At 39.8% G+C, this 27,199-nt stretch overlaps 1 protein-coding gene across 1 annotated transcript in view; it reads left to right on the top strand.

Annotated features, from left to right (window-relative positions):
- Positions 1 to 27,199, top strand: part of tex264b (testis expressed 264, ER-phagy receptor b) — a 291,664-nt gene that overhangs the window by 40,217 nt on the left and 224,248 nt on the right. The window contains exon 2 of the mRNA XM_072582751.1: positions 2,536 to 2,757. Within this exon, the coding sequence (XP_072438852.1) occupies positions 2,536 to 2,757 (222 nt within the window). The remainder of the gene's footprint in view (positions 1 to 2,535; positions 2,758 to 27,199) is intronic.

Here is a 27,199-nt window from a genome sequence, read left to right as displayed (position 1 = left end):
GCTTTATTATGTATTTCTATATGTATTTTTATTGTACACTTTAATATTTTACCAATGACAAATACTAAGGAGACAAAACATGCAACTTCCAAATAAGTGTGTTATGTTGGCAATTGTGTGAAACCTTTTTTTGAAAGCCTTTTAAAAATCTAAATATAGCGTGCCCACCTTGTGCCAGCTTAACTATTCTGCTGGTTATATCCTCAAACAAAATATCCAAACAAATGTGATTTCACTTCCATAAATCCATAATGATTTTGTCCAATCCTTATTTTCAGAATGTACTGTTATTTCATCCTTGATTATAGATTCTAGCATTTTCCCAACACTGGTATTAGGGTACCAGGTCTGAAGTGAAGGAATACCTGAGACTTAAAGAAATGAGGGAATAGGTGATGAAAATATTAATTACAGTTAAATGAGTGTGAATTGGTTGTATAAATGTGAGCTAATAATCAGTGCTTGAGGTTTTTTTTATGTGTTCAAAGTTAAACATCTCACAACACCAGGTTATAATCGAACAGGTTTCTTTGAAAGTACTAGCTTTCAGAGTGCTGCTCCTTCATCAGATAACTAGTGGTGCAGGATTAAAAGACACAGAATATATAGCAAAAGACCATTGTGTCATGCAATTAAAACGATATACTGAACAAACCTAGACTGCTGTTAAGTCTTTCAAATTTTAGAATGGTTTGCAGGAACCAGTCTGACTCAATATTGGGATACAGACAGACTCTAACCTCACACCGTTAATACATTGTCTGAGCTGAGATGTCACCTTTTTAAAATTAAAACCTGATCCTGCCCCACTAGTTACCTGAAGAAGGAGCCGTGCTCTGAAAGCTAGTACTTGCTAGTACCTGTTGGACTATGACCTAGTGTTATGTGATTTTTAACTTTGTACCCCCCAGTCCAACACTGGCACCTCCACTTTGAGTGTGGTCAGCTGAAGTAAAGCCCTCATAAATGTGGACTTGGACTCTGATCAAAAACATTTATCATCTGTTTAAAATGTAGTCCACTGATTTCTTGTTCGTTCATTTCTAAAGATTTCTGTTATATTTGTCACCTTACATTTTGAAGGGACCACTCCAGAGTCTATAGAGTTTTGAAAAATTATCACCAATGCATCTATTGTGCCTATAGGGTACTCCTTTATCATTGTAGGATATAGTCATTCAGTCCAGCGGACTTAGCTACTCATCAATTCTTGCATTATCACTTTTTATTTTATTTTACAAATATTATTAACTTGCAGTGACTCGTTTGTATTGGTCCGTAGATTCTCCATTGTTCCTGTGTGGAATAGGGAAATTTTTAATCTTGCCAGCCTTTGTATTGAAATCTTCGTGTCCAAGTACCTGATGAAGTGAGGCATAAAGTAGCTTATATTTCAATGAATCTATCTTTGCTCCAGATCCCTGAGATTGTTGATCAGTTGACAGGTTGCCTCTGTAAGAGTGATAAAATGTTTTTGCTCCCCACCAGGGATGGATTCATGATCCAGGCATTGACTTGCCTTCTCATTCCTGCCTATCTAATTCACCATAGTTTTGGTATGGAGAGGATGAATTGCAGGTTTAAAAACAAAGTAAAACGAGAATCCATTTGAGGCACCTAAGCTAATATCATTCACCATAATTTAATATAATTTTCCTTTTTTGTATATACATTCGAGGACCAAGAATGCTGTCTAATTGGTGATTAGCTAATACAGTTTTAGATTAGATAACTTCGTGTGGAAACAGGCCCTTCGGCCCAACAAATCCACAACAACCCGCCGAAGCGCAACCCAACCAGACCCATTCCCTAAATTTACCCCTTCACCTAACACTACAGGCAATTTAGCATGGCCAATTCACCTAACCTGCACATATTTTTTTGGACAGTGGGAGGAAACCGGAGCACCCGGAGGAATCCCACGCAGACACTGGGAGAACGTGCAAACTCTACACAGAGAGTTGCCTGAGGCGGGGAATTGAACCCAGGTCTCTGGCGCTGTGAGGCAGCAGTGCTAACCACTGTGCTGCCCACTTTCCGATCTTCTCATTGAGAACCATGGTGCACAATGAATAATTTATGTTGTTTAGCTAAAATTGTGTAACTAAAATGGAGACAGAATGTACTGAAAATATTGAAACAAGCCTGATAACATCTGTGGAGAAAGGGTGGGAAACAAGTTACTATTTCAGACATGTCACTACTTCATCATATATTGGTTCCATTTCTCTCTCCACAGATGCTGCCAGACCTGCTGAGTGTTTTTCTTAGTTTTTATTCCAGTTTTCCAACATTAGTGTATTTGCTTTTGGATCAGCATCTTTCTTGTTCTATACTTTTGGTGTGGAGAGGGGAATTTGTAGATTTCAGCATTGCACAAAATTAAACATTAATTGTGTAGCGATGGAACAGCAGCGTTACCTTAACACTTAAATCAGTGGAATTTTGTGTGTAATGATACTGGCTGACATTGTGGAATTTTATACGTTAATATGTTAGTTGACCTAAGTTAATGTAAACTCCTGTTGATTGTAGGAAGCAGCAGAGAAACCACGATATATAGCAGGCAGCATCCTGAGTGAAGGTGAAGAGAAGCCATCTGAAGAATTGATCGAACTCTTTGAGAAATTCGGCTTTAAGATAATCTCCTTCCCAGAGGTTACGCACGTTGTCATGACAACTTTTCCTTTCACGACCTTCCTCTCACTGTTCATAGCGATGTACCGGGTGTACCCAATCCTGAATAATTACATCAAGGTAGGAACCATTTCATTAAGCCACTTGGTAAATGTTAAGCAATTCTTTTTTTTGGCATGACCCATAATTGATGCCCTGTGTTTGGCAATGGTAGCATCATGACTTTATCAATTACAAATGTTTCACAGTGATCATGCAAACCAGAGCCTTGAAAATGGTCTACATGGATGCAAATCATGGTCCTGCTATCTTAAGCCTTCTAACAGCACAGACACTCTAGGATACAACAGAATCCACAAACGTGGTTCGTGATGTGAAATACATTGCAAAACATCTTTGGGTAGTTGTGCACTGTACGTTGTATTTGATTATTATGCTCGTGGATGCTGCTGATTATGTTAATTAGATTAATTGCTCACCAAGTGATTTTAGAATCACAAGGTGTTGGACGTCTATTTCTTACGTTTATGTCTAATTGCTATTTAAAAATTTCTTAGAATTATAGTATTAATTGATTTGCAGTGTCTTATGTGATTTCTGTTTAAAATGATCTCCACTGGGATAAAATGGTAACTTGAATTTTTAGTGGTTATAATGAACAATGAATGGATTGAATGATTTCCTGTGTGTATGGGTTAGCATGTCAGCTGATTTCATTAACGGAATATTTCTTCACTTCAGATCTTTAGTTTTATTTGTGCTAGAAATGCTACCACCATTTGGCTTAGTCATGCATACATTGTAATGTTGTATCTTCAGTTGATGTGGAAGAATGCAAGTTCTTTCAAAGATGCATACTGTTTTATTTTTGTTCTGTTTTTGCACTTTGACTCTGCTACCAGGGTAAGCAGGCCACAGTTAGCAGTGTATATACTGTGCGCCAGTTCAACAGTGTTGATCTCTTAGCATTCAAACCAATATGGAACCAGTGGAAATGTGACTCATTATATGTGATTGTTTCATCACTGATGAGTGAATGGGGATATGTTGTTTTGGTAGGGAATATGTGGCGCTCTCCCAAATGGTGACACTGCAGTGTAGCAGCAGTGGCAATTAGGGCCCTTCTGTAGAAAGGTCACAGTTGATTTGGAACATTGTCTGATTGGTGTCTGGAGCAATTCATTTGTATTTGTTCCCTGGTTTGTTGAATAACTGATATTGACCCATATGTGGTATTATTCTAGTTCAAACTGCTAATAATTTGTAATGTATTTGACAACGTACTTCATAAGACACTGCTAACTAAATCCCAAAGGATTGAAGACAAATGATTGATCTGGTTAGAAAATTAACTTGAGTGGCAGGAGACAGATAGGAACAATGGACAGAATGTGATTGATGGTGTGTCTCAGGGATATGCGTACAGGCCTCAACCATTTATTGTATTAATGATTGGGATGAGGGGATAGAAAATGCTACATATTCAGCTTTTGTTAATGACACACAGTGTAGTTAGAAACATTGCATTGCAAAGAAATGGTAACAGATTAAGAAAAGGATGAAATTTGGCAAATATAAAGTCATCCACGTTTGACCTGAAATGGATAGAACATAAAGAATAGCATTGCTTTATAATATTAATTCATGCCAGAAACAACATTTTTATATTATAAATAGTAATACTTCAATAAAACTAATTTACTTCCAACATTCTAATACATATCACAATAAACTTATGAAAAACTGATGTTTACCTTTCATTTATATTCAACAAAATCCACAGGGACTCAAGTTTTGCTAAGAAAACTATGTTGTTGCTGCTTGCACCAATGATGACCTCTGCCATGTGTATGCTTGTGTGGCATGGTGGGATGGTCATGTCCTTTTTTTTTAAAAAGTATTCCCTAGTGGGGAATTGAGAGGCAGAGTTCTTGAGAGGGGAGAAATGAAAGAAAGCATAGTGTCAGAGGAGAGCAGTCTCAGAGAAATAGAGGAAAGAAAATATTTTTTAAAAAGGTGAGGCAAATGGTGTGAAATTAAGAGTCATGGGCTCAGGATTGGAGTTGCCGTGAAATAGGTACAGAGGAAAAACCTGAGTGGTTTCCATTTATATGCCCTTATTTCTTGTGAATTGTCCGGATGAGTGCAAGATGAAAAACTTTAACAAAATGTGTCTTTGTTTTCAGCAAATGTATATTTTGTTTTGGTACAAGAAAGGAAACTTCACAACTCTCTTACTGAAGGAGTTTCTCCTTATTTCCGTTCTAAAAGGCCTTCCCTTTACTCTAAGGCTATGCCCTCTGGTCCTGGTCTCATCTACCAATGGAAAGATCTTTCCAACATCTACTCTATCCAGTCCATTCACTATTCTGTATGTTTCAATTAGATTTCCCCTCATCCTTCTAAACTCCATCAAGTATAAACCCAGAGTCCTTAAACATTCCTCATATGTTAAGTTTTTCATCCCTGGGACCATTCTCATGGACCACCTCTGAACACGCTCCAGGGTCAGTACTTTCTTCCTGAGATATGGGGCTCAAAACTGCACACAATACTCCAAACCTACAGATAAGCATGACCACTTGCTTAACTTACTATGATAGTTGTGAAGAATGTCTTGGCGAAATCATGATTTTGTGTTTTCCGACTGAGGAAAAAGAAGAAACTTGGGTGAAGGGGTGGCAAAAATTCCTCATTGTGCACTAGAAACAATATTTAGAAACAAACTTTAGGCTGTATTGAGCGTTTAAGTCCAGTAATAATAAATTAGTAATTGGGTGAAGTAATTGAAATGTTTAGTGGAGGATAAAGCTCTCTGTTGATTTGTGACAGATGGTTGGGAAAGCCAGTCTCTGATCTTTGAAATGGGTACTGCAAGTTTGATTAATTAACAGTTTTATCTGGAGAGCCTGCAGTTAGATTGCCTGTTGTACCATACATAACGCCTGTAGTCTGCCCAACTGGCTTTTATTACTCTGACGCACAAACAGAAATGTGTTTAATTATCAGGATTTGCAGTAGCTATGTGATCAAATTAGAAAAAAATCATGTTCTAGTGCCGCCTGCTCTCGCAAGAATGCTTGCAGAGTTTTGTTCAGTTTCTGAATACTAAACTTGCAGTTGGAGATATTTGGCCTTTATGATGATTTTTGTGGAATTATAAGCTCTGCCACCATGAAAGAGAGTGTTTGCAAATCTTTGCTTGTCGGCAAACACGTGATGAACTGAATTAATTTATGTCAAAATCTGTTGTCATGTTGTACATGTGTGGGAAAATTATGCATGGCTCTTCTCCCATCCTGTGCCTTTGCTATTTTTTTGACTTAGTATTCCTGATCAACAATTATGTCTTTGTTGGTTACGACTTAACTCAGTTTCTTTTCAAGTGATTGCAAAATGGACAATTATCAGATGATTGTTGACTCCAAATGCAGAAATGATATATTTAAAAATCTTGCTTGGATTTATATACCTAACTTAGAAAATCATTTTGATATTTTGGAAGTGATGGAGGGCAGAAGGACTGCCATTTTTGGATGTGTTGCCCAATAAAATGCATTTTTATGAAGGCTGCCTATTCTACACGGTATTGGTCTATAATTATATGGCTTCCTCATCCTCAGCCTTTGTCATGGACACACACACAGTCTTCTGCAGGGAACTTTTTGTTTGACATTTGAAAATTGGCTTTGATTTTGTTGATTGGCCATGCATGCTAGTCCTACCTTGAATCTTGCCATGTACTGTTGTTTGCATTAGAATGGATTTCAAACCTTATCTGGCTGCTGCAGAGCATATCAGAATCCATGTTGCTTTATCCATATTACTGAAGTGACTTAATGAGTATCATACGTCTGTCACAGCTCTACGCTGTATTATTCCAGTAATTGGCCATTTACTGTTGGTCTAAAATCTTAGCTGAATGGGTTTGATTTGGGTCCATTCTATTATATATAACCAGCATTTCTGGTAATGGTGAAATCATTTCAGTGACTTTTGAGGACCCATTCGAGTATATGCTTCTCAAGATCAGGCCTGGTCCCTGTTCTGATAGCACCTTTTGGTCTGGGGATTTTTTCGAGGATAGATTCTTCCAGCTGGCTTTTCATCAACTGCATTCTTGCTGCTGCACAATCATTTGATGAATCAGCAAATGTTATGACTTCTAGTTTGAAAGCAGAATTGTTCTTCGTTCTTATTGATGGAGAACCGATTTCTGTTTGTCAGTCATTATGTCATACATGTCAGTGGCTGTACAGCACTCTGAGTGTCCATCCTTGCCAGTTGGAGTGCAGTCAAAGTGTGGATGCACTGATTTCTAATTCCAGAAGTCATTGTTGCACACATGCAATGGCAGGAAAAAAATGACAGGGAATGGAGTGCATGGTCTGATTTATGAGTGTGTCTAAAACTCTCGTGCATCTTCCTAACACAGGCTATAAACAATTGCTAAAAAGTTCCTTGAAGTCTAAGTTTTCATCATGTGCTCATCAGGGTTGGGACTTAAGAAACCAAACTTGGAAAGGCAACAACAACTTGTACAACAAGAGAAGAAGGTGCTGATTGCTGGACTACTGTGTCATGGAGATGTTAACTGTCAATTTTCCATGACAACCAAGTAGTCAAGGTCATGATGGTGGGAGTATAGTCTAACTCTGTACATAGGTACATTTCAGTTGTGAGCTGTGCATTAGCTCTACCTCATATATGGAGATCAAACACCGGTAACAATCTCAAAACAAGGCTTGACAATGCATTAATGATATCCATATTGAAATAAATTGTAAAATGTGTTAACAGCAAATAATGAATAAATGTATCAGTGTATCTGATTCTTGATCACTTCACAGAATACTAAATGATCCTGACCTTTTTAAAAAGAATATCAGTTTTTATTTGTTTCTTGCTTTTCGGTCACTCAACGACATATCTGTTTCCTGGCCAACACCATTCCCATTCTCAGAACCAGTCAGAGTCAACCCTATTCTGGAGCCTGTGCATTGGGAGCAGCAGGATGGGCTTTCCAGTTTTTTCTACCAATTTTCAGCGGAGAATATTGCCAGCTTGGCCTATTTACTCACCACCTCCAACATTACGGTCAGATTGTTACTCCTTGCAGCCATGAATTGCTGGATGGTACCAGAAAGGACTGATAACCTCAGGCTAAATGGACTCTGGCTGGACCATTCTCCTTGGCACTCCTCCTTACCAGCAGTCTTACCTGGTAGCAGTTCTCAATCTCAACAGGGATCCCTGTTAAAGTACAGTTCAGGCATCGACGCATCAGACCAATGGAGTGTGCACCCTTGTGGTTGGGCCATTGTTGCCAGTGAGTCTGGTATGGTCACCTTGTGTGGCACTTGAGTCTGACTTTGCCAGAGCATCAGCAACGAAACTGTTACCAACAAGGAAGAAGCCACTGGTAGACATGGAACAAGATAGGAAAACAACACGGATGGGTCTTGCAACTATTCTGCACTCTTCTTCTACCTGACCAATAGCAAGTAGCTGCATCACTTCACTGATAAATTTCCAGAAAATGACTTGAAGGTCAAACTTTTGCATTCTAATTTATTCTGTCCCTGCTTCTCATCGTGCTGCTTGTCTTATTAGGGACTATGAAACCATGAAAAGTAAGACCAAGCTTCAGGTTAATCAGCATCGAACATGGAGGCACTTAAGAGTGCTCCACTATCTCTAATTTTAAATAATGCAAATGCTGAATATGTAGATTCATACTAGAACCACTATTGAGTCTTGACTGCCTTTAATCCTTTAAATACAGTCTTGTCTTGAAGTGACTTCTTATTCTGTCTTTGCTGATTTGCCTAACACTACATTACATGACATAAGTTGTCCAGAACTGCCCTCTGTGTCTTTTATTACCAACTCCATATCCATTGCTTAGCTTCATTGGCTTCCTGTACCTTTATGATGATAGTGCTAACGACAGAACAGTTTCCCTGATGTCTGCCACAGGAAAGTTTGTTGCAAAGGTCTTCCTCAATCACCTATTCTTAGTGGTGCCCATCTAGTGGTATTGCAGATATTATCTTTGCTGTGTGGTAAATAGAAGAAACACCTCAAAATACTGGAGAAGTACTGCTATGTCCCCTTCACAGAATTCTCCAAATCTCTTGGCAAGAAAGGCAGTGCAGCAGCAATATCTTCAAAGCCAACATGCTGACCATCCAGGTGCTTAATTATTTAAAACCAGCTCTGTTCTGTGTGACATGCTGCTCATATGCCCTACAGCAGACTACTGAAAGTAATTGCTCTATCCAGAACTTGGCAGAAGGCCACCAGGAGTTTAGTGGAAATGTCATTGAAGTGCCCTCAAAGTATCACCCTAAAATCAAACACCCCTAAGAGGAGTCTTACTGGACTCAAAACATTAACTGTGCTTTCTCTCTCCACAGATGCTACCAGACCTGCTGAGTTTCTCTGGCACACTCTGATTTTAATGCTGCTGTTTCTTTGGACTCCCTGGTCTGTGATGAATCGAAATGGAGAACAACTTGGGAAGTCATTGAACACCAAGAGGCGTAAAGGCACGTTCAGGGCATTGTAAAGAGGGTCCAAACGCTTCAATGGACAGAGTCTGCAGGTCACTCTTTGGACTGGTCTTTGACGCCATCGTACAGGAGCAGAAGCTCAATCCTAAGGAACTAATCTAAGAAGATGATACCCAATAAGTAGACTAAGCTCTTCATCCTCATCTTTCCTTAGCCCTGTATCTATCTCCATCTATAAGTCTACGCATGTACCATTGAAGTAAATTCTTAACTCTCTTGAGCCAGACCAATGGTTGCCTTTTCAACTTTGATTCAATACTCAAGCTGACTTTGCTGCCTTAGGTCTGACTGACAGATTAGCAAAACACCAAAGCATTGCTTATTACATATGAACAACTTGTTGCCTTGATGCCTTTTAATTAAGAAAAGCTTTTGAATTGACTTTGCTTTAAAATGCGATATCTAAAATGAATTACTTTCCCCAAATCCTTTCTGTGGGGAAAGAAATCTCAAAATCAGAAAACATGACAGTTAATATTAATTTCCAATTAGCAAAGCAACAACACAGGACTGCAAGCTAGATTTCCTGAATTGGAATGTCAGGTTTAATTAGTGCTGGTGCTTTAACTGCCCTTTACAGGACTCTGCTGCAAGAGGCAGCTTCAGTGAACACAGCCATCTTTTTCAGAAGAAATTGTAAGAATTCTTCATTGTTTCATCTTTGGCAAAAAGAAAACTAGTCATTATTCCTATTATCTCTTGTATTGTAAATGGACAAATTTGGAATGTATTAAATTAATATGGTACATATTTATTTAAGCCATTTTGGTCAAGTGGTGAAAATAATTAAAATGTGAGTTGTGTTCGGCTGACCTAAACTATGATAATATTACTGTCAGCCTAATGTGGTATATTTGCCTCTATTCACAAGTTGCTTGCAAGTAAAGTGTTAAAGGAAGAGAGCATTCCCAGAAGTGTAGATTATTGTGCTTTTGTAGCTATTTTGGCAGAGAATATTAGCACAGTTCACAAAGAAACTCATAAACTATTCGATGACCATTTCAAGTGATGTATTGATGTGACCAAGACTAACAGATTATTTGCTCAAATATGCTGTTTTATGGCCTAGTGGCAACTCTTGAATCTACACACTCTGTATAAAAGCTGATACTTTTAAAGTTGACTCAGTTCAAGTTGTTTAACTTGACAATGCAGTGGCAGTATGCTTGTTTAATGTTCTTTGCTACAGACTTCCTATTTTGTGTTCTACCTTCTCCATGCTTTTGCTCCCGCGCTCAGTTCTGAGATTCTTCTGGCCTTCCTCCACTTCTTGCCTCTGCCCGCTCAATACCTGTTCATCTCTTTCCCCCTCCCCAGTTCTTGTTCCTGCACTCTATTGTTACCCTTTGAAAATTCTGGCTTCTGTTCTGAACTTGCATTAAATTTCTGCACTCCACCTCGTAACAAATGCTGGTCAGTGCAGGTAGTCTGCCTGTGCTGACTAGCTTCTGCCTCCAGGTGGAACCTGGTCTGTTGAATGTCATCAGGCGAGTGTATTTGCATTTATTTTGTATTTCTAAATTTAAAAATGTTGTTTTAAATGTTATTATATTTATGAATATAAGATTTAGAAATGTACACTACTTCATTTCTGATGAAATACTCTGCTGGGAAGTCCAGATATGCTAAACTGTGCAGTGTTTCTTTTTATACCTAATAATTTTATTTTGCAAGTTCGTTTAGCTACAGATGCATAGTACTTCATGGTATTTCATACTGTACCTTTTAATCAGAGCAAGGAATGTCCAAAGGAACCCAATTCCAGTTTTAATATTGATTTCTTTGGGAAACCATGATTCTGTGGAAGTCACAATTTTCAGTAACATAACCATAAGTACTGTGGTTCTCAAAACTCGCTAACAAGTACTGTATCTTACTGTGTGTCTTTTTCATGATTATCCACATGTATGCTTTGGAACCTGGCTTATCTTGACAATTTTCCCATTATATTAATAATGAATGAAAATCAATTTAACAAATGAACTTAATTTCTCCCCCAAGGATTTTGATGTTCTCAACATTTGCTTTAAGATATTGAGATACTGACACAGGTTTGCTGGAAAGGGTTATAGGAATGACTGTGTTACTTTAATAGACCTTAATTACCACAATAGAGCGAGAGAGAGGCAGAGAAAATGTTGAGTCTCTTTCTACTCTACAAAAGGATAGACTGTTACATAACAAGAAGGTTTATTGCCTGATGGCAAGGAGCACAACGACATTTGATCAGGCATAATTACTAGCACCTTAGAAAACTGTTGTATATACATCTGCTCCTCCAAACATGATATTAAAACTCCTTGTATCCACCCACATACTGTCTGTGACATCAGTAGAATTGGTGAAGCTAATGTAGCATTAATGCTTTCCAATCCATTGTATTATACAACATTCCTCCCCTGCCAAGCTCTTTACTCCCTCACTCCCTCAAGTTAACCCATAATACAATCACATACAAATGTATATTACATTTACCACTACTCCATCTCCCTTAGGTCTCTAACTTTACAAATACCAGTGGAATAGATGTTTCACATTTTTTCACAGTATGTACTTTCTTTCAGACTTAGAAGAATGGTAGTTCTCTTGCTTGAGTACTGTTGACCTTGGATCTGATCTGTGGATCATTTCTTTGCTGAAGGATGCTTTATTTACCCTGATAATCTTTGTGAAATACATCATTCTTTGTCAATGTGTTTGTCTATTACATTATCTGGAGGACCCTTATTTCCTAGGAATTTCCTTCCTGGAATTCAGCTTTCCCTTGTTGTTTCCTGCATTCCAGTATCGAGCAATTGCTTTTTAATTGGAAAAGGTAACTTCTTTTTGCAGTATCATTAATATTTAGACCAAGCAGTTTCTTCTTCTTGACTACACCCTGAATTTGCGGACACAGATTTGACTCCCATAAAATCATATACTTATCTCCCTCAGGTTGTGAGTCAGACTGAACATTTTCAGTTATCATTATGGCTGTTTCACTGGTGAAGTAATTTTTATCAGACACTCAGTTGAGTTACTGAATGATTTCTGTTCTCTTGGCACTATCTCTGTCACTGAATTAGCAGTCTTAGAAGGGAGGATTGAATGTTCTGTCAGACCTGGGAAGTCTGTGACTTCCTTTTATGTTGACGATGTTAAACAGCTCTCTCATGTCAACAGAAGTGGTTTCATTTGATTCATTCTTTTGGGTTTGCCAAAGTCTGGGAAGCTCAGTGAAGTCTCCTGGTTGCCTCTTGATATTTTGGACAAAAATGGTTTCTTCCTAGACCAGCCTTTTTACAGCTTTTTGTTTCTCGACTCATTGTTCTCAGAGATTTCCTCCAACTCTTCTGATGTTGAGGTTGTGTGCAGATTCAGAAATGAAGTTGGTTGATTGCGAACAACATACACATTTTCAGTTTTCTCTTGTCTGTTACATTGTAATGTAAATAGTTACATTCCTCTGCTTTTGCCATTTATTCCACTGTACTATGTAGTGTTACCTCTCTGCTTGTAATTTTCTACTCAGCCATGGTAATTGATCTGATAGAACAGCCACATATCTAGTAACAAGCAAAGAATAAGCAGGATGCCCATTGACATAAATCCTGTTTCTTCTGGATTGTCTGGAGTAACTAATCACCAAAGAAGTGCCAATGGAGATACGTTTTAAACATGTTGCTCTTTAAGCTTTTGTTCTTGTATTCATCAATATTGTTTTAAATTCGGTCATTGTACAGTTTGTTAGACTGTACCACAGCATTTATTTGCCTGTTTTTAAACTCTGTGTTTCTGAAATACTGTATTGAATTCTTCAATAAAGCTTAGAATTGAATTCCAGTAATTTGTTACTTTCAAGCTTTTTAAATCTATTCTTTTGTACTACTGTGTCGCTATACTGCGTACTGGATATCCAGCCATTTTTAAGAAATTAGTCACTGCTGGCTTTTTCTAAGGTTTTGAGTTCTGGCCCTATTAAGTCTTTAATTTTCCTGGTTTTTCTTATTAAGCTAGACTCTCTGACAAGCCTTTTTGTTTTATATTTGCTCAGTTTCAGCTTAAATACATTTTGAGGCTTCCCTGATTTTGTGGCCCGGAACTAAATTTATTTTCTGGCTGTTGCAGCAGAATGTCATGAAGCCTAATGTTGATGGCAACGATTTGTGTTGATAGGTGAGAACTTTGTCTTTTGTACTAAAAGTAAACTGATTGCCTTCCCTTTCTGGTCTTTGCATAGTTTTCTTTTATTCCTTTTGTCTTTTGTTGCCTCCCGGAATCATCATCTCCTTCCAGAACCTCCTTCACTGGATCACCTCTGTTTTCTAAGTGTGACTCGCTTTTCTGTCTCACTTCTAAGCCCCACTCTTGCCCTAGAAGGTCTTACCAGCTTCTGAGTGAACATTTTCCCTTGGAGAGCTGAGCTTTTAGTTTTGTTCCTTTCATAGCTATTCCCCCCCCCCCCCCCCCTCAGTTGATATTCACTTTTTACCTGCCTACTGGCTTTCTTTGGTTATAAACAAAAATAACTGCAGATGTTGGGATTCTAAATAGACAGGCTGGAAGAACTCAGCAAGCCAGGCAGCATCAGGAGGTGAAGAAGGGTTATACCCAAAATGTCAACTTCTGCACCTCCTAATGCTGCCTGGCTTGCTATGTTCTTCCAGCCTCCTGTCTGTCTATGACTGGCTTTCTTTGTCAATTTGAAGCTGTAATGCTCTTTTGAGTTATATTTTTCTGAATTGCTGCATGTAGCAGGATTCAGGTCCACATTGCTGCAACCATGTATCTTCCCAGAAGATCAATCCCAGTACCTTTTTTTTTAAAGAAAGGTATTCATCACTTTTAACAGTATGTCCTGGGGAAGAGTTTGAGATATATTTTGCTTTGTCTTGGGCCTACCTAGTGATTAATGGTAGAGCATACAATGAAAAGGATAGAAAAGGCACTTTTCTTAAATTGTAAAGTGGTTAATCGCATGATATCAGTAAGATTAATTACATTTGGTCAGACATAATTGCCAGGCGAAAGTGAGGACTGCAGATGCTGGAGAGACAGCGTCAAAAAGTGGAAAAGCACAGCAGGTCAGGCAGCATTAGAGGAGCAGGAGAATTGACATTTCAGACATGAGCCCTTCATCAGGAATGAACTTGGAGATTTGGGTCAGATACATGGGCTCCCTTCAAAAAGTCAGTAGAACTCCTTCTCTCCACTCACAGACTGTATGTGACATCAGTAGAATGGTTGGAGCCAATGTGACATGAATACTAACCCCTTAAGAAATATCACCTTTATATAAGCACTACCCTTTAGAGTTCATGCCTAAGATGAATGACGTGATGAATTGACAGTCTCTGCAGTTTTGTCCGAGGGACAAATAGACTTCTTAAGAAGGGAAGGAAATTTAGTATCTTTGTGTTTAAGGTCCAACCTGACCATTCTAACAACCGAGTTATAATGCACTATTAGCAAAAGATCTGAAATAAATAGGAAAGTATGTTATATTTTTAAACATTACACTGAGAAATTAAGGTAGAGAAAGAAGAAAAATAAATTAGTCAAGTAGGTGTTTCTGTATTCCATCTTCCGCTGTCATTCCATCTTGTACAGTTGCTGAAGAAAAAAATGAAATGATGCCACTGCTTACTGCATGGAGTGCTATACAGAGCACATTGTTGGGATTCCTGCTGCAACACTCTGGTGCTTTTATTATGGAGATTCTGACTGTCTCCATATGGCAAGCAGTCTAGATTAGAGTGGCGCTGGAAAAGCGCAGCAGGTCAGGCAGCATGCGAGGAGCAGGAAAATCGACGTTTCGGGCAAAAGCCCTTTCCTGACCTGCTGTGCTTTTTCAGTACCACTCTAATCTATTCTCTGATCTCCAGTATCTGTAGTCCTCACTTTGCCAAGTCCATATGGCAAGCAACCAGCTAGGTTGAGATGACTTGTTGAAATTTCCAGCCCAGAAGACAGTCAGTCAGGTAAGGCTCCTCTGTTCAGCAAAGAAAAAAGTGACTGCATTTATCATAAGAAAATTGACTAGTGCAGTGAAAGCATTTTTTTAAAGGAATGTTGTTTATTATTCCTGACTGCCCTGGCAGAGGCAACTGAAGCAGTGTTGAAAACAAAACATTCAACGTCTCCACAATCTCACCAAGACTATATTCTCAGTCAGTGCCTCACTGCCAACTTCTCAACCTCCAGCCACTAGAAGCTACAATGTACCACAGTGTCCAGTTGTACCTAAATTCTCAATAGCAAGCATCTGTAAAGAGCTCCTTGGTTTCTTTATCAGAAAACATCTTGACTGGTCATCAAAGACAAGGAAGCAGTCGATGCTCACTGGATAGACCACTTTCTATTCTTTAACTGACTACGTTTTCAAGCCCATTTTTTTTAGTATTCAATCTGGCTCAGTCTTGATACTACCTTGATCTACCACAAATTTGAAAAAGCCATTCAGTAGTTGAAGAACAACAGAAGAAGATAGAGCCCCTGTCACAATTATAAAACGTGGTGGAGGTACACTGCCAGCAGAGCTGTACAATCTCATAATCCGCATCTGGGAAGAATTCTGCATGGTTGTAACAATATTTAAGAATGGAGACAAGTGCATAATTCTCTGCTAGATATAATATGTTACTCAGATGTCTGCATCATATCCATCTGGAGCATATGCAGGTAAAGGCGAGACATTGGCAAGAGTGCACAGACCTTCATGTGGCAGACCCATTGTACAGTGGACTTATCAGCCATGTCTGAATCTATCAAGCTGCAGTGGAGTATGTCATCTTTGATCGTGACAGATGGGAGGTTATCATAAATGTGCAGTTCCAAAAGCAACAAAATTGGCAGTAATTTTTAAATTTCCATCATCAGTATACAAGTCCAGATATTTAAGTATTCCAAGTGAAAGCTAACTCATGAATGTGATCTGGATCCAGCAGTGTTGACATAAGAGGTAATGAAGTTTTGAAATTGAAGCACCTTAATACCTTTCCTCCTCCCCTACCATTCTTGATTACGAGAGGCAGTGGAGTAATAGAGGAAGGAAATAAATTAAACCCAGTCTCCACAACACAGACAGTCTGTGTCTGCGTTTTGAGTTTTTGTCTTCCCAGTGGATTGAATGAAATGGAACTCCAATCTGGTTATGTCAGAGATTGCCAGGTTTGTCAAGTTTAAGATTGCACAGGGAGAGTGAGAAAGGCTGTGCTTAGTGCAGCTAGTTTGAGGAAGATTCATTGATTGACAGAAAAGAAAGTGGGAAAATGTTGATGTCTATATTGGAAATCTGCCTCTTGGCATTTGGGCTATCTTCCTAGGACCTGATTGCCAAATGAGAAGGAATTGCAATGAATAGGAGTGTGTTTGTGCATCAGTCATAATTCCAATTAAAGATAAAAAAAAACTTCAAGACTGTATTGTGAAAATCTGGGTGAAAGATCATGGGGCACATTAAAAATAATAGTATAATGTTGAATTTGTTTGAATTTTTTTTCTCTTAAAAACGTCAGTGGTTGGGGGTAAAAAGCTACTTGATCTGGTGGATAAAACAGTTGGGAATATGCCCAACTGGAGTTGGGATCCAGTTAAGTGTTGAAATCCCTTTTTTTGAGGTTTAAAATCATTGGTGATGTTTTTTTTCTCTCTTCCCTCCCCTCCCTGAGAAAGGATGTCTTTGCAACTTTAATGCCAAGACGGAATAAATCACCATCTTTTCAAAAGTGAGGTGGAATAAGGATTAGTCTCATGGCAATTATGGAAAGGTCATAGCCAAAGATAATCAAAGTTTTTTTTCTTCTCCCAATTCTGTTACGTATGCAGTAAAAACATCCGGTGACATTTGGAAAGCAGAGAGCAGCTGGTACAGTGCCGTGTTTCTTGTGATCTGCAGGTGTTGTGTTTTTCTCACCTAGTTCTTTTTTTTTTCCCATTTGCATATGTCAAGTGGAAATGCTCGATGCTCTTCATCCAGGAGCGAGGGAGAAGATGCCGCGTTGCTCGCAGGCATCATTCACGATAGCCAAATGTCCACATTAAGCTGTCAACAGGAAATACATAACATACAATCCCAGATTTTTAAACTGATTTACTAATTGGTCCTGGAGGTTAAGGCACAACCTTTATGGAATATCTCTCTGCAAATATCCTACTATTTATGGATGTGGGTGTAGGGCTACCCTTATTCTCACCCTCCAACCTCTTTTATCCTCCCCCAAGAACATGAAGTGAGTTGCCTCATGAATTGGGATGTAGGCACGCAACAATGTTTTTTTTGAAGGGATTTCCAGGACTTTGACCCAATGACAATGAAGGAATGCTGATGTAGTTCCATGTTAGGGTGGAATGAAGTTTGAAGGAGAACTCGTGGGTGATGACATTGTGCACTTGCTATCCTTGCCCTTCTAAGCAGTGGGGTTAATGGGTTTGGAAGTTGCTATCACAGGGACCTTGGTAGCATTTTGAGGATTGCACATATGGTAGGCATTGTGCTTTTTTTGTGAAGGGAGAAAATGTTGAAAATGGTGTATGGACTGCTAGTCAGGTCCTGGAATGTGTTTAGCTTCTTGACTGTTGCTGGCGCTGCACTCAATGGGACCTGTGGGGACAATTTCATTTGTGGACAGGCTTTGGGAGTTGGGAGGTGAGTCACTCACTGCAGGATTCCCAGGCTCTAAACTGCTCCTGTAACCAGTGTTTATATGGTGAATGATAGCACCCAGGTTTTGACAGTTGGGGATTCAAAAATGGTATTGCCATCATTGAACTTTTTAAAAAATTTATTCATTTTAGCTTTAAGGGGTGATGGTTTGATTCGCTCTTATTAGAGAGAAGGTCATTGTGTCATATTAATGTTATGTGCTACTTATCAATCCCAACTTGAATGTTGTGTAGGACTGCTTCAGTATCAGAGCAGTTGTGAATTGCCTCCCAGATGGTGACAGTATGGGAGTATTTCATGACGTTTATCTGAAGTTGCTTCTGACTCTGGAAGCATCTCCTAACAGATGGTGGTTTCTGAGATCACCATTATTTTAAAATGTATTGGGATCCAAACCAAAATAGAGTAACATGTTGTTTGTATCTGATTATTGGTACAACTCTGAGTTCAAGAGGATTGGTGATGGTGTGAGCTATCGGTTTTTTTCCATGTTGTTTTATTCATGCAGTTCAGATTCTGATGCAATCCAGACCGAAGTGAAGCTTTCCTTTTGCTGCAAACCAGAAGAACCGGAGCAGGAACAGGCCATTCAATCCAATGAGCCTGCTTCACAGTACAACAAAAAGGGAGGTGACTGCACAGTGGTATTGTCACTGGACTGTTAATCCAGAGATTCAGACAATGTTCTGGGGTTGAATTCCTTAGTGGAGTTTGAATTCAATGAATATCTGGAATTAAGAATCTAATGATGACCAAGAATTCATTGTTGATTGTCAAAAAAAAAAATCTGGTTCATTAATGTCCTTTACAGAAGGACATTAGAACCTTACCTGGTATGGCCTACATAGAACATTACAGCGCAGTACAGGCCCTTTGGCTCTCGATGCTGCACCGATCTGTGGAACTAATCTGAAGCCCATCTAACCTACACTATTCACTTATCGGCCATATGTTTATCCAGTGACCATTTAAATGCCCTTAAAGTTGGCGAGCCTACTACTGTTGCAGACAGTGCGTTCCACGCTCCCACTACTCTGAGTAAAGAAACTATCTCTGACATCTGTCCTATATCTTTCACCCCTCAATTTAAAGCTATGTCCCCTCATGCTAGCCATCACCATCTGAGGAAAACAGCTCTCACCATCCACCCTATGTAACCCTCTGATTACCTTTATATGTCTCTATTAAGTCACCTCTCAACCTTTTTCTCTCTAACGAAAATAGCCTCAAATCCCTAAGCCTTTCCTCATAAGGCTTTTCCTCCGTACCAGGCAACACCCCAGTAAATCTCCTCTGCACCCTTTCCAAAGCTTCCACATCCTTCCTATAATGCGGCGACCAGGACTGTACACACTACTCCAAGTGCGGCCACACCAGAGTTTTGTACAGCAGCATGACCTCATGGCTCTGAAACTCAATCCCTCTACCAATAAAAGCAAACACACCATACACCTTATTAACAACCCTATCAACCTGGGTGGTAACTTTCAGGGATCTATGCACGTGGACAATAAGATCTCTCTGCTCAACCACACTACCAAGAATCTTACCATTAGTCCAGTACTCTGTATGTATTTCTGTTACTCCTTCCAAAGTAACACCTTACAATTGTCCAGATTAAACTCCATTTGCTACCTCTCAGCCCAGCTCTGCAGTTTATCCATGTCCCTCTGTAACCTGCAACGTCTTTCCACACTATCCACAACTCTACCGACTGTATTGTCACCGGCAAAATTACTAACCCATCCTTCTATGCCCTCATCCAGGTCATTTATAAGAATAACAAACAGCAACGGCCCCAAAACAGATCCTTGCAGTGCACCACTAGCAACGGAACTCCAGGATAAACATTTCCATCAACCATCACCCTCTGTCTCCTTAGAATTAGCCAATTTCTGATCCACACTGCTAAATCACCCTCAATCCCATGCCTTTGTATTTTCTGCAATAGCCTACTGTGGGGAACCTTATCAAACGTTTTACTGAAATCCATATACATTACATCAACTGCTTTACCCTCATCTACCTGTTTGGTCACCTTTTCAAAGAACTCAAGGTTTGTGAGACATGACCTAACCCTTCACAAAACCATGTTGACTATCCCTAATCAATTATTCCTTTATTGATGATTATAAATCCTATCTCTAATAACCTTTCCAACACTTTACCCACAACCAAAGTAAGGCTCACTGGTGTATAATTATCAGGGTTGTCTCTACTCCCCTTCTTGAACAAGGGGACAGCATTTGCTATCCTCCAGTCTTCTGATACTATTCCTTTGGACAATGGTGACAGAAAGATCAAAGCCAAAGGCTCTTCAATCTCCTCCCTCACTTACCAGAGAATCCTAGGTTACATCCCATCTGGTCCAGAGAACCTACCTATTTTCGCACTTCCCAAACTTGCTAACACCTCCTCCTTATGAACCTCAATCCTATCTCATCTAGTAGTCTGTATCTTCATATTCTCCTTGAGAACATTGCCTTTTTCCAGAGTGAATATTGATGAAAAGTATTAATTTAGTGCCTCTCCTATCCCTTCTGACTCCATGCACAACCTCCCCACCCCTGTCCTTGACTGGCCCTAATCTTACCCCAGTCATATTTTATTCCTTTAGGGTTTTCCTTGATCCTACCTGCCAAAGACTTCTCATGTCCCTTCCTGGCTCTTCTTAGCTCTCTCTTTAGGTCCTTACTGGCTAACTTGTATCTTCCAAGTGCCCTAGCTGATCCTTCACACCTCCTCTTAACATAAGCTGCCTTCTTCCTCTTAACAAGAGATTCAACTTTAAATTAGATTCCCTACAGTGTGGAAACAGGCCCTTCAGCCCAAACAGTCCACACCGACCCTCTGAAGAGTAACCCACCCAGACCCATTTCCCTCTAACTAATGCACCTAACACTATGGGCTATTTAGCATGACCAATTCACCTGGCCTGCACATCTTTGGACCGTGGGAGGAAACCGGAGCACCCGGAGGAAACCCACGCAGACACTGAGAGAATGTGCAAACTCCACACAAACAGTCACCCAAGGCTGGAATCAAACCTGGGACCCTGGTGCTGTGAGGCAACGGTGCTAATCACTGAGCCACCGTAAGCCACAGTTCCCTTGCTGAATCACTTCCTACCTGCCTGACAGGTAAATGGTTATCAAGGACATGCAGTAGCTGTTTCGTGAACAAGCTCCACACTTCAGTTGTTCCCTTCCCCATCCTGTGCATCCTAAACCTTGCCTAATCGCCTCATAATTGCCTTTCCCCTGCTATCTTGCCCTGTGGTATATACCTATCTCTTTCCATCGCTTAAGTAAACATAAACAAATTGTGGTCACTATCACCAAAGTGCTCACTTACCTCCAAATGGAGTCATAGAGATGTACAGCATGGAAACAGACCCTTCGGTCCAACCTGTCCATGCCGACCAGATATCCCAACCCAATCTAGTCCCACCTGACAGCACCCGGCACATATCCGTCCAAACCCTACCTATTCATATACCCATCCAAATGCATCTTAAATGTTGCAATTGTACCAGCCTCCACCACATCTTCTGGCAGCTCATTCCATACACTTGGCCTGGTTCATTACCCAGTACCAAATCCAATGTATCTTCACCTCTTGTTGGCCTATCCTGTACACATTGGATAAAGACTGACCCATCTGAAGTACTTGAACTATAGCATTTCCTGTCAATATTTGGAAAATTAAAATCTCCCATAACAACTACCTTGTTACTTTTGCTCCTATCCAAAATCATCTTTGCAATCCTTTCCTCTACATCTCCGAAACTATTTGGAGGCCTATAGATAGCACCCAACAGGGTGACTTCTCCTTTCCTGTTTCTAACCTCAGCCCATACTACCTCAGTAAGACGAATCCTCATCAAACATCTTTTCTGCCATTGCAATACTGTCCTTGACTAAATATGCTACACCTCCCCTTTGTTTACAACCTTCCCTGATCTTACTAAAACATTTAAACCGCAGAAGCTGCAACAACCACCCCGTCCCTTCCCTATCCATGTCTCTGAAATGGCCACAATATCGAAGTCCCAGGTACCAACCAATGCCGCAAGTTCACCCACCTTATTCTGGATACTCCTGGTGTTGAAGTAGACACACTTCAAACCACCTTCCTGCCTGCTGGTACATTCCTGCGACCTTGACATGTGACTCCAGACCCACAGCAATATGGTTGACTCTTTACTGTCCTCTGGGCAATAAGGGATTAGATTAGATTAGATCCCCTACAGTGTGGAAACAGGCCCTTGGGCCCAACAAGTCTACACCGACACTCTGAAGAGTAACCACCCAGACCTATTCCCCTACCCTATATTTACAGTCGTCGAATACACCTAACACTAGTGGCAATTTAGCGTAGCCAATTCACCTGACCTGCACATCTTTGGACTATGGGAGGGAACCGGAGCACCCAGCGGAAACCCACGCAGACACTGGTAGAATGTGCATACTCCACACAGACAGTGGCACGAGGCTGGAATTGAACGTGGGATCCTGGTGCTGTGAGGCTGCAGTGCTAACCATTGAGCCACTGTAGATGGATGATAAATGCTGCCTAGCTAGCGATGCCCTCATCCCGTGAATGAATAAAGAAAACAAAGGGCCTTGTACCCCACACTAGACCATCCCTGCACCCTTTAATTCCCTTACTATCCAAAGGTTGAGTGGGAGCAGAAAGATTTAAGAGGGACCTAAGGGGCAACTTTTTCAAGCAGTGGTGTGTGTATGGAATGAACTGCCAGTGGAAGTGATGGAAGCTGGTACAATTGTAACATTTAAAAGTCATCTGGATGGGTATCTGAATAGGAATGGTTTCAAGAAATATGGGCCAAGTGCTGGCAAATGGGAGTAGATTAATTCAGGATATCTGGTCGGCACGTTGAGTTGGACGGAAGGGTCTGTTTCCGTTCTGTACATCTCTATGACTCTATCTGTCTTGAAAGTACTTACTGACCGAGCACTCATAGCTTACTGATGTGGAGAATTCCATACGTTCATAATACTTAAGTGATTTCTCCTCATTTCATTTCTAAATGCTAAACCCTTGTTCCAAGACTGTGAGCCTAGTTCCAGATTTGTCAGGCGAGTGAAACATCCTGCCAGTATTTACTGTGGGTCATGAGATCTGAAATCAAAACAGAAAATGCTGCAGAAACTCTGCAGCATCTGTGGAGCAACGAGAAGTCACACTGCACTCGATGTTTACTCTCTTTCTCTCTCCATGTATGCTGTCAGACCTGTTGAATTTGTCACGCACTTTGTTTTCCTTCCAGCATCTTCCCTGTCAAGCCCCGACAGGATTTTATATGCTTCAATTTGATAACCCCACAATTCTCCGAAGTTCCCAGGTCTTGAATGAAATTAATTGGGTCAGCTTTCTGAATTTTTTCCATGTGCAAGTCTGCATCTTTAAATTGTTCGTAGCGAATTGACAGTTGTGTCCACAGATATTAGAAGACTCACTGAAAAATGGAAATTTCACACCTGTAAGATACTGTATTTTGATATTGAGATGCAACCTCATTGCCCTATGTTCGACCCATTTTTATATGTGATAGGAAATGCTTGATTACAGTCTCTGCCTATCTGGGTGGGGATGTACATGTGCAAGTCATTTGCACAATCTCCACTTAGTGATTTTCAAACAGTAACTTTCAGAATGAACTCTTTACTGAGACTATTGGAAAATTATGAAGTTCATGAAAAATTACTTTGTACAATGGCTTTGGTTATCGCATGTTTCAATTATTATGATTGGCAATGTTTCCTTTTTTGGAACTAATAAGCATTCAAGTTTAAATTATAACATTCTAAATCCCCTCCACTCTATCCTGTTGCAATTTCTCTGTTCATAGGGGAATTGCCACGTTGTTGCCTCAGTGAGGTGGCAAGCTCTGAGCTATACATTTGTATCCAAGAGTAACTAAGTTGTTAAGGCTTGAATTTTGGCTTTTAATAGTTAGTTTCCTGGTAGTGTTTAAATTGAGTTTTGTTTGTGAATAAAAGTAAAGGTTTATTCAGCAATATATTAATACAATTATCAGTACACTATTAATAAATGTGGACCCTGACAATTTAGATTGATTCCTTGGTGTCTTTCCAGTGGAGCATTAAGGGTTTTGAAGCTGTCGCCCATCGGTATTCCTGCCAGTCCCACCTCTGACACCTTGAATGCCCAGAAAGTCTATGTGAATCTGGTGTCAAATCTTATCAGATTCCTAAAGGTTGGTTAGTCTGGAAGGTATGCAACAAGGCTTAGTGCATATTACTTTGACAGCCATTTACCATCAATCCCTAAAAGTACCTGTCTCCGGTTCTATTCTTGAGATTCTTACACACTTGATGCAACGGCAATACACCAACTTCTGTGAACAGCCACAATCTACTTCATCAAGTACCACCTTTTGGAGGATCACCTAATACTCTTCACAATGCTTGTAGAGCATGTCAAGTGAGGCTGTCCGAATAAGGGAGCTGTCCTCCCTTTTACATAAGGTTTTACATCACAGTCAGTCATGCTTGTAAGACACAACCTCCTGCCACACTGTCATAGTCACATGCCACCCAAAAACAATGTAAAGTGATTAGATTATTTCCAGATTAGGTTATTCCTAAAACCACAGCATTTACAGACTATGATTAGATTGTCACATTCTGCCTGCAAGGCAGAACCGCCCCCCCCGGCAGGACATCCAATTTGTTACATGTCAGTAGAACAAATTAACCCTTTAACATCTCACCTGCCTAAAAAGTTTGCTGATAGCTGCCATGTTTGCATTATTTGTTTAACTGTATTAAAAACAGAGCTCAAAAGAGTCAATGAGAATAATTTGTAGATTAAAATTTTGAAAAATGCAGAAATTGATCAACTACTGAAGTGAGCTATGCTTCCCAAATTCAACTCCTCTAACACTGTATTAAAGGCAAAAAAAAACCTGCAGATGCTGCAGTCCAGAGTAGACATTATTGTAGTGACTGGTGAAGCTAGGTGGTGGTACAAGTTGGGTGGTCAATGGAAGGAGTGAATCCAGTTGGTAGGTGGAAGGAAGGGTAGGTCAATGGAATGGAAGAGAGGAAATAGGGCTGGAAAGGGAGTTGGGAGCTGGGAAGGAAGATTATTTGAAATTGGAGAATTCGATGTTGAGTTCTCTGGGCTGTAGGCTGCCCAGGTGGAAGACAAGGTGTTATTCATCTTGACTCTATTGATGGAGAGTAGTACCAACCTATTGGGGTCATTTTCAGTCCTCCCTGCTAATCTCTTGCCTTTCTGATATTCATAATGACATATTTAAAAGTAGTACTTTTTCCTTTAAATTACTAGTAATGCTGTCTTGAGTAGTTCTTCCTCCCCTTATTCTCTCTTAGGACCTGTGTCCAGTAACTCTTGTAAACTCCCTGTTCTATCTCCTCTCTCCCCCTGTCCCTCTTTTTATCTGCAGCTCCCCCTAACCTCACCTCTATTCCTGAAGGGTTATACCCAAAATGTTGACTTCTCCTCTTCCTGGTGGTGCTTGGCTTGCTGTGTTCTTCTAGCCTCCTGCCTGTCTATCTAAAACTGTAGTTCAAGATCTGTTCTGTGAAAAACCCTGCATGCTCAACACCTACTGTGACTCTGCGTGTCTCCTTGTTTTTAGATCCTCTCCATGCCCCCCTCCTACTCTATTTGGGTAATATTTTGCAACCATCATTCTCTGGATTACATAGCTTGTCTTCTATTCTCGCTATTGCTTCATCAGAGGCTCTGTTTCTGGTATCTGGAAGTCTCTTCCAAACCAATTTAATTTGCGACATTTCTCTGCCATTCACAGAAGGCTCCTGAGAAACCAATTTATTTAGGCATGCAGTTGGTTCCACCCACCCTGAAATCCCTTTTTATTTCCTGGTCTGGGTGTGTATCTCCACCCTGCAAAGTACTATGCAGCCTCCTTTTCCGAAGAGTTTGTAGAAAAGTAAGTTTCGACCAATTCACTCTGCCAGTTTTTAAAAAAAAATTTCACTTGCTGCATTTTTCTAAAATTCCTAACGCCATTTTTCGACATTGACAGTGCTATATAAGTTCAAGGAGCTGTTGAAATGTGTGAAAATTTATGCAGTGTGACTCAAGGAAATGAACAAATTTGTGTTTTGTTTTCTACTCTGGTTCTTGAGCAGGCAATGAACTTGTTAACTAGTTGGCAAAGTAGATGTGTTCTCCTGGTTTATTCTGAGGGGCAGTGTTAGGAGCATGAGAAATTGCTCAAGCCTAACTCTGTAAACAGTAGACAACAAAATGATTTGCATTTTAACACTGATTCGCTGCTCACACCAACTCCAATGTTCAGTCAATTAAATCCTCTGCAGTTGGCAGTTCAATTATATCCTAGATTACAGAGATGGAAGTACTCGGTCATTGTTTTTCCACTCTTGAGACCTGTGTGTTCTGAGAGGGTGATGTATTACTTGGCTGTCTGAAAACTGAATGTAAAATACCCTGGACTTGTGAAGTCCAATCCTAAAACCAGCAGCACCATGTCACATGAACAACATGCCACATGAATATAACAGAAGCAGTTCATGTTCGTTCACCCTTCCAGACATGTTATAGAATAATTTTTCAATGTAGAACACATCATTACTTTCTTAATAATTTCATTTTCTTTGTTTTCTTTGATTTTCTTCCTGTTGTTTTAATGAATTCTTTACTTGATCTTGTTCCTTTCCAAAACTTTAACTCTGTCTCTGTTCAGGCAAAGGCTGGTATTCAAGTATTAAAATTCAGATTGTTCAACATTGTTGACAGATAGTGGAGGGGAGTGGTTCCATTGGCCAGCAGCCTGAAAACCAGTAATACCACATTGTAAACAGTAAATGGAATTTACTGTGACCTCTTAATGTGTAATCTAACAAACAACATTCCTAGTTAGACTTTTTTTATGTATTATATAAGGTTAAATAAAAGTTAGTGAACTTTCAGGAGACCTTCAATGAGCAGACATAGATTGTTCGATGTAAACATTTTAAAAATACATTATCAGCTGCAGTTTCTTTACTGCAAGATTGCTGTCAATTCTACCCATTACCATCTTTTAGCAATGTGTCATAATTTCATGAATAGGAAGAAGGCACTTCAGTGAAGGATTTATTCCTTTCCTTTCTTGCAATGAGAATGTTACTGATATTAAATGGTATTGGCACAAAGTGAGCTGTTTTGCAATGGGCTACTTGACAGACAAACCAGTGCCATTTGTGGGAATAGAGATATCTATGTAATGATATTCAGAAGTAATCCATTGTGTGCTAAGCTTTTTGTAATATTTCAAAATGTAATGGAAGTATTATATTGC

Source organism: Chiloscyllium punctatum, chromosome 12 (assembly GCF_047496795.1).
Source record: "Chiloscyllium punctatum isolate Juve2018m chromosome 12, sChiPun1.3, whole genome shotgun sequence".
NCBI classification, from domain to species: domain Eukaryota; kingdom Metazoa; phylum Chordata; class Chondrichthyes; order Orectolobiformes; family Hemiscylliidae; genus Chiloscyllium; species Chiloscyllium punctatum.
The sequence above is the reverse complement of the archived record's forward strand: the minus strand, read 5'-3'. Positions and strand labels throughout refer to the sequence as shown.